We start from the raw sequence: 10,982 nt of genomic DNA on the forward strand, positions 1-10,982 counted from the left end.
TGCCCCTCATTAACAAATAAAAGCTTTATCTACATTCAAATCCTACATGAAGTGGAATAACAAATGAGGTGGATTACAACTACCTTGTAACAAAATTACAGTAAAAATATGCACAAGAAGATTGTAATTAAAATCAATGGTGAATCAGATATTTCTTCATGTCAATAAGAAAGATGATGTACAGCTCCAAACATGAATATACTGTTTTGTCAACCACCGACAGCTATATTGTGAATAATTTTTTTGTCATAATCTGCAACATTTAGATGTTACAGATAAGACTGTAGTAACAGTAGGGGAATCATGTACCATGGGGGGGGGGGGTTTAACTCACATTTAAAACTAAAAACAAAATTTTCCGCATTAACTTTCTTCACACATTAGTATGTGGCAAACATAACATCTACAACTGTAGGTGAGTTCACAAAAAATATCTAAGGGCTAGCACAGAAATTCAATTACAAGTTTAACTCATTACACTCAGAAAAAAAGAGGTAGGTTGTTGATGACATTCTTAGGCCAAAAACAACAATTTCTGTAGGAAAATAATTTGATGATCACACATCGATCATGACCTTGACATGTTGGGAACTTACTGTCTAAGCAAACGAATGATGGTAGAACATTCATACAGGATACCAGCATGATGACCACATTGAATTTTTCTGTAAGAACATGTACTACTTTGTAGTTAGGCATTTGCATGAATCAAATTTTCAAGTTGAAATCAAGAAAAATTCTCAATCTTGATTCAAAAGTTGATTTTTCAGTCTTGACCTACAAGGATTTTCAGGCAAGTGCTTTTCCTTTGTGCAGCAGTAAGCAAACTATCTTACCCTACTAATAACACAATTGTTGGCAATGTCAGCACAGACTAACTTGTCAGCAAAATCTATCTCTTGCCCTCTTTCTGCCAAAGGTGAAAATGGACATGGTCACAGATGCAAATTTTTAATTACATCAATTCTTGAAGATTTTTCACTGAAAGATAACTGATATGAAAAGGCTACACTTCTGTGCACTGTCAAAAAGTGGCTAGTGTTAGAAACTGTGATTACAGTGACATAACTGATCTAATAGAGAAAATCCCTGTTGTCTCAATTCTCATCTCTAGCTCATCTTGAACTGAAGAAGTTATTCCTGCATATGCCTACTTGTAATTTCCAAAAAAAACAATATTTACATCATTTACATACACACACAATACAATATTTCTCATATGTAAATTTACAAAAGCCACAAAACAGACAATCATAATAAATAAGAATGTTCCAATTGCAAATATGGTTTCATTAGCTACGTGAAGCCCCTACATGATTCTGAATATGCAGAAGAGTCATTATACTGAATCTACAATTCTAATTTTACAAGCCTTGAGGGGAAGTTGCGAAAATTCAAGAGTGTCACCATGCTTTATTATTAACAAACATGAGTTATCAATATCATTAACAAAACTAATATTGTACTTGTATTGTATTTTACGGAATGTATCCGAATCCTACATATTCAGATCCCTTTCATTTCTTCTCCATTATAATTAACAATTAAAAAGAATAATTTATTTTATGGATGGATGGAATCTTGAGCAAAAATGCAGCAGGAAGAATATGTTTTTTAGTCAATTGTATAAATTCTTGCTCGATCAAGATTTTGGTGTGAATGTGCCTAACTCTTCATTTTTTGAATAAGCTCATCAACATTCTGCTGAGAACACAATAGTAACTCTTCTTTTATATTATATTGTAGTTGTTTGGCAACATGGTGCTGTTCTGATGTAATGCCACACAACACAAAAACACATAGTAGTGATGCTGATTACAAAACAGAGAGCATTATTATGAATCACACATTTACTTCGATTTAAATTTAAGCAGTGCCATATCTTGCACTATGAATTATACAAAACTGTTCTTAAAGAAAAAGATACCCTCCACTGGTATATTAAGTGCACAAGGAAAATCTTATCTTTAAGAACTGTAAGTGCATTCAGCCTGGGGGAAAAAAAAAAAAAAAAACTTGTGTAGAACAATAAAAAAAAGTGAATGAATTTTTCCATTCCATAACATGAATCAATAATACTTTCAACAAGCTTGAAAGTATGAAAATTTGTTCACACAACATCTAAAATTAGAAGTGCAATAAGTTATGTTATACTAATGCATACTGCATTATAGTCTGAATATTGGCACCCATTGCATTATCAAAACACTAGACAAATTTCAAACTTTGAGGCACAACAATAATGGGAAATGTGCAAAATGTCACCTTTCATAAATCATGTATTAAGTACTTATTAACATGCTGCTGGAAGGACATGTACTGTAAGTTGAAAGAAAAACTGTAATGGCATATTATCCTTCCAATATCTGCCACAGAGGAGGGGCTGTATACTTATTTACACACATAACAGAACCTCCAATACTTGGTGGGATATACAGTACAATATTAGCAAATATTTCTACAGCACCATGAAACCAAAAAAACTGCACTACACCTTATAACAAAATAGCTTTATAAATGCCCTGTCTAGTCCTAACTAGAAACATAAACAACTTGTTTCAATTATCTTGATTTTAAGTAAAATATTTCCTTTCTTTTGTCTCTCACAGATATTCAAATTTAATTGCAACATTTACTTTGACAAATATATATTCTTCTTCATGTTTCATCACCAAGCTTTCATTTACACCCCAGTTTCTTTTTATGATTCAGTTAATATGCTATGTTGTAATTTCAAAAGATGCCAGGTGCATAGATGGTCCCCTACCTTGTGCAGCATTCTGCTATACTCAATTACATTCCACAAGCTGTTGCTCTAAGCTTCAGGTAAATATGGCATATGATGGCAAGATGAAATTTGAGGTATGACACAGTATATTTTCATCTCCCCCTGACTAGAATTAATGCAGTTGTTAGCTGATCTTGAAGCGCTTTGTGGCCACTGGATGGTGGCTAACTTCATTCGTTCCAACAACTAGGGTTGTGGGAGCCATCTTCCCTCCTACAGAGACAGGAACTCCCATTGTAAGAGACACACCCCCATTACAGGAGCCTGGTTGGATAAAGTCACTCACACTGGACGGATTGTTATTGTATTTCTGCATAAAAAAAGAAACATGCAAAGTTAATGTTATTACTATGGAAAATCTGCAAAAATTATAGACCTAACAGAACTCTCATGATTTATATACATCGTTCAGAAAGCCAGAATCCACAGTCGGTATCTTGAGGCGATGCTGGTGAATATTCCATTTATCAATACATGACACTTGAAAAGGCAGTACAAATCTTTGTCATGGCAGACAACAGAAACATCTTTCCCATAAAATACAAGTCACAATACTCAACCGATGAAAAATCAACAGTTCGACAAAATATTTTTCATTCATCCTGTATATTTACCTCTCCCATGACTGCAATAGGTGTCTCCCCTGTCTCCAGAGCAACTTGGTGCTCAATCAGGAAGAACATGTACTCGTCATATAGTAGACGGATCAGGTGAAAGGAGCCAAAGCTTGCTGCACTTCGGAGGGTTAGGTCCCTTATGACCATTGAGCTGCCAAGAACAGAAAATGTTTCAAATGAGTGCAAAAATTCAATGGCCACAACCACAACTCCAAGAGAAATTCAGGTGAGACCTTGTAAGAGTAATATTCCATTTATTTTATTTAACTGTGATTTATTTAATGATGTCAATAAATGAGACCATAAATCATCAAATGATTAGATGACAGTGAATAATGAACTGAACATGATATGGAAGTGGCCATGGCCTAATTTAAGGTATTATCCTGGCATCTGCCTGAGAGGACTGAGGGAAACCACAGAACACACTCTCAAGATAGGAGTGCCAGCTGAGATTTGAACAACTGCCCTCCCAAATATAACTCAGGAGTGTTATGGCTTCAGTCAATAGTCAATTCTAGCAATGCTGGCAGACAAATATACAGGGATTGGACAAAATAATGGAAAAACTACAGATACTGTATACATTTCTTTATTAACTTTGTGTCGGACCACCTTTTGCCTTCAGTACAGCCACAATCCATATTGGAATGGACTCATTCAAGTTTTAAACAGTCTCTAGTGAAATTTTATACCATTCTTCTTGAAGAACATCCTCATGTTGCTTTAGAGATGTTGGAGGTGGGAATCTGTTCCTCACTCTAGTCTCCAAAGCTGATGACAGTGGTTCAACAGTGTCCAAATCTGGTGACTGTGCTGGCCAGGGAAGATGTTGAAGTTCATGTTCTTCAAACCATGACTGAACAGTTCCAGCTGTATGAATGGAGGCAGTGCTGTCTTGGAAAACTGCATCATTGTTCAGAAAAAAAGTCTGAATCATGGGATGCACCTGATTACCCAACCTGTTAACATACTCCCATGCAGTAATTCAGCCATGAAAAGTAATAAGGGGACCTGAAGAATATCACGATACTGTTGCCAAAACCATCACAGAAGTTCTCATGTTTCACTGTAGGAGCCAGGCATACCGGATTGTAGGCTTCCTTGTGTGTTCTCCAAACCTAAACACTTCCCGACGTAGGGAAAAGCATGTAAAACGACTCATCTGACCATTTCACGTGTTTCCAGTTGTCTGATGTTCAGGTTTCATGGTCATGACAGCATCGTTTACTCATCTGAGCATTAGTTTCAGTAACAAGCAGCTTTAGCAGTTGCAGCCCTACCATGGATGCTGGATTTGCAAAGCTCATGTCAGACAGATTTTTCTGGAAATTGGGTCTTCAAGTTGAATATTCAGTTATACTGTCACCTGTGCCACAGTAGTTATGTGACTTTTTTGAAAAGAAACCCTTCTCAATGTACAACAGCCTCTTTCTGTCGATGTTAATTTTCACCCACTGTTCCTCTTCACTGAGGCTGTCTTCCCACGATTTGTGTATGTTGATATAACATTAGAAACAGCAGTTTGTCACAGATGCTATGGCTAAACGCACACCAATGACATGTCCTCTTTCAAAATCAAACAAGTCTCCAATTTTCCAATTCTTTCACATGGACTGCCACTCAGCACAATCACCAACATACTGACTAAAGCACTAAGAGTGTAAACAAACAGAAGAACATTCAGTGTTTCCAAATGAAGTTCTTTAAATGTAGCCAACACAAACAAATTTTATTCCTCAGTTAATTAGTGCTTCCATTACTTTGTCCATCCCTGTATATCAGTATATACTCTACAAATGGAAGGGGCACTAGGACAAGGAATGTTAAGCCTGGAGGAACTGACTGCAAGTATGTAATGGTGATGAAAATGGTGTGTGAATCTGCAAAAGGATACATAGCAAGTTGCTAATCTGTGATGGAAATGGTATGACCTCATAAATAATTGTTTTTTACTTATTAGATCCATGTCTTGGCAAGGATATGAAGTGGCCAATCATTATAGCAGTGTAAAATTATCAAAACAGCTATCATAGGAACATAACTACCTCCTGTAGAACATCAGACAAAACAGAGGTCTTCCTAAAGACTTGAGGAAGAACACAAATACACTAAAGTGAGGTGACGTAACATTTGGACAAGATAATACTGGCGTAATGGAAGGACAAAGTAATTCACATAATATCTACTACTCATTCTGTTAAAATCATGCCACCACTACGTAAAGGGAAGTCTGAAATTTGAATGTACTGTGCAGTATAACACATACATGGAGTGGATAACACTGATTAGTATTTAGCTCCCTATCCCTTCATATGGAAAACAATGACATGGCCAAAGAAACTCTCCTTTCATATGCTTCAGTGTATCATGTTCAACAATTCTGATTTTTTCACGAAATGCAGAATAAATTCACTTCCTCACATTCATACAGACTGTGTTAAGAACTAAGATACACAGAATCTGCCTCGAGAAGAAGAAAATTGGTGAAACCAGGTAATTTTGCTGGAAATGTGGTATTCCCTTCCACCCACGAGCATGTGATACAACAGAAATACATCAAGTCCTAAGATATGTTTGAGAATTTCACAAACTTAATTTCACGTTATGCATCCTCTAGTGTATGTGAATTCTAGGGTTTGACGCTGCCACACAATAAAAGCGGGTTTTGTTGTTAGTGTATAATAAAATGACTGAAATTAAATAACAAGCCAATCAGTTTATTATACCAATCACACTACATGGTTTGGTCTAATTGACCATCATCAGGTGTGTATAAATACCAATATATTGTCATGTGTTGTGTATGGCACGCAACAAATAACTATGCGTGAGTCTCGGATTCAGCAAATCTTTAATGGACGCTTCACTTATACACTTACAAGTACAATTATTATCCACTGCTTCACTGTTATAGTTACTTCTTGTACAACTGATCTTGGCTGCTATATTTCGAATGTCTTCTGTAGCGGCTATTCCCAGACTTACTTCTGTATCTCTCAGCATCTGCCCCGAGACTGTCTGGCGAATGCATTCAACCCCTTTTTATACCCTCGGCCGCTGCTATGCAAATGAACCCTCTGTTATAACCGTGGAAATGCTGCTTTGTTGATTCTGCAATTCCTACGCAACGACCCACTGTTATTGCATTGTCTCTGTGGGAACGCTCCGTGCATTCGTTGTAACCGTGGAGATTCGACATTCTCGACACAATGGCTCACTGTTGTTGCGTTACTACGGAAGTGTCTTTCCCAAACATGTTACAATATATTTATATATATATAAGATAATTTGGGACCCTCAACGTCTCACAATCTTATGGGCCTTCACGGCCTGTTACAGGGATAGCTTTACTTTCTTTTTACTTTATATATATATATATACCACCTCATATTTACCTTTTATGCATATATTTAAATTTTTTTCTTTTTAATCTACTCTATACAAACTCCTACACAAAAAACCTTTAATATAAAGACAGCAAAAAATGGATTCATTCTGACCATATTATTCAGAAATGACATAATATATATTTTTTTTTATTGCTAATGGGGTAGGACTAGGTCCCTTGTACTGTGGCCACTTCTGGCCTATTGTACCAGCCCCAGATGATAGGTGAGGGTGATTGTGGAGCAACTGGTGGAATGAAGAATGGTAGGGGAAACCGAAGTACTCAAAGAAAACCTGCCCCAGCACAACTTTGTCCACCACAAATCCCACTTTACCAGAGCTGGGATCGAACCCAGGTCGCCGCGATGGGAAGCCAGCGACTAACCGCTTGAGCTATGGCATGGCCAACATAATATACTTACTGGTTTATTTATACACACCTGATGATGGTTGGTCTGACTTAAACATGTAGTGTGATTACTATAATAAACTGACTTACTTATTACTTAATTTCAATTATTTTGTTATAGACTAATGAAATCCACGTTTATTGTGTAACGGTATAAATCCTTGCAATTCATGAACTTAGGTTACTTATGGAACAGCATAAACCAGTGGTGTATTGGTAAAAAAGACCAGACTGGGAGGTACGCTAGCAGCAAAATTACTGGCACTGAAGCCATTAATAGGACCACAAATCATATAATTGTGCCTACCTGTAAAATGACCATTTGAGTAAGAACTGTCTAGCAGCCTTGGCAAAGTTGGGTTTCCCTTCATATGGCTTCAGTACTTGGGTAACGACACCCTTCAGCCAGGCTGCCCACTGCTCCAAAGAATTCTGCTGATGTAGTGTCTTTTTGAAATCTGCTTCCAGTTGTTGTACAATGCTATCATCACACTGACACACCCATGATGCCTTAAACAGCAAACAAATGACTGCAACAACTCATCTTCAATGACTTACAAAAATCTGTATCAAAATAAAAATAAACCTCAACATGCATGAGGCAAAAACACCGTATTTACCTGAATATAAGACTAGGCTTTTTTCATACTTGGACATCTGAAAAAAAAACAAGGGTTGTCTTACACCTGCATACTCAGAAAATACCACACTGGAATCAATGTCTTTACTTCACCAGCAGCACACAGCAAGTTTTGTTTTCTGGGTAGGTTTCACATCATTCCCTCTCTTTCATTTCAAGGTCAAGGAAGCATGCTTATGGGCAGGAAAACCAATGCAATGTTCAGTGGAGTACCATGTTGAAAAGAGAGGTTCTAGTGTCAAAGAAATTGAAAGAGTTCTGATACAGCTACAACACAAATTTCAATTAAAGATTGTGAAGGATGTGTCAGAAACAAACAACTTCTCTCCAGCCCCAAAATTTGGTGAAGTAAATGTCCAATGCAGGACAAAACTGAATGAAACAACAGTGTGTGCCACTTCCAAACCTCCTCCCCCTTTCTCCCACCACCCCCAAATAGGGAATTAAAAACAAGGATAATACAAAGACATAAAGGTCCAAGTTTGTGCTCAAAAAACAGAAGGATGAGCTCCATGTTTCATAGGCAACAATATGTACAGAAGTCTTTGAAGTGGCATCGTTATCGAAGATACTGACTGATCCATGGTGGACAAAACACCATAACTCTTTTTATGAGAATAACATCTACTCAGAAGCTTCCCATACACTATAACCGAGTAGTTGCATGAGGGAGAGTCACAAATGGGCATAAAATGTAAAACATGTGATATTCAAACCTGGAAAAAACATTTATTTCTTGACATATCCTCCAAGAACAGTGATACATTTTTTCCATTGCTGCATACAAGTCTTTTGACTGTTGTCTCAGCCACTTTCACACCTCCAGTTCAACCTCTTCATCACCATTGAAACGTGTGGCATCAAGGTGATTTGCTTAGAAGACCAAACAGATGGAAGTCACTAGGAGCCAAGCCTGGGCTGTAAGGTGGATGTTCAAGAAGTTCCTAATGTAGTTCCTGAATTCTCTCCTGGGTTCCTTGGGCCATATGGGGTCTGGCACTGTCATGATGAAGAAGTACCTCTTTTGCCAGTTGGCCTGGACATTTTCTGCGAATTGAATCCCAAAGCTTCAACAGAACTTTACAGTATGATATAGAATTCACATTTTCACCACATTTCTGAAAATGGGCTAACAGTACTCTCTGAGAATCCCAAAATATGGTAAGCACAACCTTCCTAGCTGATGGTGTAACTTTAAACTTTCTGGTTGAAAGTGAACTGGGATGCTTCCATTGCGCTGAAGCACGCTGATTTGGGTTGGTAATGATGCACCAGTAACAATCCTGTTATGTATATATTCTTCATCAGCATACCATAAGAGATGTTGCATGGAGACCCATTTGGTTCATGGTTTCTCAATCTTTCAGTTTTCTGAACACCCACTGTCCATAGTTTCTGAAACTTCAAACGATCATGCACTACCCTGTATGCTATGGAAACATGTGCTGTTGCTACACTGTCAATCATTATCCTTCTGTCAACCTGAATCAACTCTTCCACCCATTGCACAGATGCTTCTGTTACAATCTCAACAGGGTGACCTGGTCAGGCATCATCTGTGACTTCCAAATGTCCTTGAGAGAATTTCTCAACCCAGTTGTGAACAGCTTTATGTGACAAATACTTCCCACCATAAACAGGAAAAATTTACTTTAAGAATACCCATTGCACTAAGTCCTTTCGCCCATAAAAATACAACAACAGAATGCTCGTCTTTGGCAGTACACTCCTCAAGCATGGTCACCATTCTGACTACTGAAATCAGCCTCTGTATAAGCACATGTGCATCTGCTACCTAGACTGTCATCAAGCTGGACTGTGCTGCTACCTAGTAATACATATAAAGTAAGTAAGTAAAGTAAAGTAAAGGTATCCCTGTACCAAGCCGTGAAGGCCCATAGGGTTGTGAGACGTTGAGGGTCCCACATTATCTAGACAATCGGCTCAAAGATGGCGGTAAGGTTGTCAGCCCTACGCGCCGGCCACGCTTTCTTCCCCAGGAAAATTATTTAATTAATTCCTGGTACTCATTTCTGTTAGAGGCTGAGTCGACCCCAGGGCCATAGTGCGGCTGGAAGGATTGGGTCAATTGAAAAAAATTCAATGACCTCATCGGGACTTGAACCCGCGACCTTCCGGCTTGTAGCAGTGCCTCAATAGAAAACCTATTACATTCATTACAGATGTTTTACTTCTATTTGTGACCTATTTATTGATTCTCCCTTGTATTGGAAGCATGTGACTAGTCTGCACCGGAAACATGACTACCTTCAAGACCATATGGGAAACACAGATGACACTTGTATTTCTTGACATGCCTAACAACTCCACAATTGACTTTAAGAGTTCAAAACCTGCAGTAGCAGTACTGGCTAAGAGAAACTGTAACAGTAATTTCTCTTTACAAGCTGACACTGTTTATTATTCTAAAAAGAAGACATCTACCCAAAGAAAAACTATCCAGTAACCTCATACTCAAGTGTGATGAGAAGAGTTGGAAAAAATTAATTATGAATTAGTGGCCCAAAGAAACATAGGACCAATGAGCAGAGAAAACTGTGATCAAAACATTCTCAATTAGACTTAGTGGGCATACTTAAGAGGCATGACCACTATCTCCAGGTTCTTGGTTGTGGTAATTAACAAATCATTCAAGGATCAATGGTATTTGGCTGTCAACACCACAATAAATAAAAATGAAACCAAATGAACTGCTCATATTGGTTTTATTTAATGGTTGCTATATGTTTCGGTCAACAAATGGGGCCATCTTCAGACAGTCTTATTAAATATGTCTCAGATTACTGAACTGGTCTAATATAGATCCATATTAATGCTACTCATTACAATTATATAATCCATGCAACCACTGGGAAGCTGTAAGATATTGTAACGTGTTTCGTTACTGAATACGCCGTAGAGATCGTTAATTGGTTTATTGAACAATCTACAAGTAACGCATTCAGCTTCAGAATACCTCCATCCTCGCCACCAAGACGCGCTATATGGATCGCATCATTAGGGAAGCCATTGAGATCGAACTGCATCCAGGGAATATGAACAGAGAGGATGGGTTTCGTCTCAGCAAGTCTTGGAAACCTCTTATCTGTTCTCTTAAAAACCCCCCACCGGGATATG

At 37.8% G+C, this 10,982-nt stretch overlaps 1 protein-coding gene across 4 annotated transcripts in view; it reads right to left on the reverse strand.

Annotated features, from left to right (window-relative positions):
* Positions 1 to 272: 272 nt before the first annotated feature.
* The window catches only part of LOC111872934 (DNA-binding protein RFX2), a 106,334-nt gene continuing 95,624 nt past the window's right edge, over positions 273 to 10,982 (reverse strand). For 3 of the 4 annotated variants that reach the window (XM_023867230.2, XM_023867232.2, XM_023867231.2), the window contains 3 exons: positions 7,512 to 7,714; positions 3,403 to 3,556; positions 273 to 3,098 (listed from right to left, as the gene is read on the reverse strand). In XM_023867230.2, coding sequence (XP_023722998.1) covers positions 2,913 to 3,098; positions 3,403 to 3,556; positions 7,512 to 7,714 — 543 coding nt within the window. In that variant the 3' untranslated portion in view covers positions 273 to 2,912. Of the gene's footprint in view, positions 3,099 to 3,402; positions 3,557 to 7,511; positions 7,715 to 8,570; positions 8,892 to 10,982 lie in introns of those variants that run through there. The other variant, XM_033754889.1, reaches the window with a different exon arrangement.

The sequence above is a fragment of the Cryptotermes secundus genome, unplaced genomic scaffold (genome assembly GCF_002891405.2).
Source record: "Cryptotermes secundus unplaced genomic scaffold, Csec_1.0 scaffold407, whole genome shotgun sequence".
NCBI lineage: Eukaryota > Metazoa > Arthropoda > Insecta > Blattodea > Kalotermitidae > Cryptotermes > Cryptotermes secundus.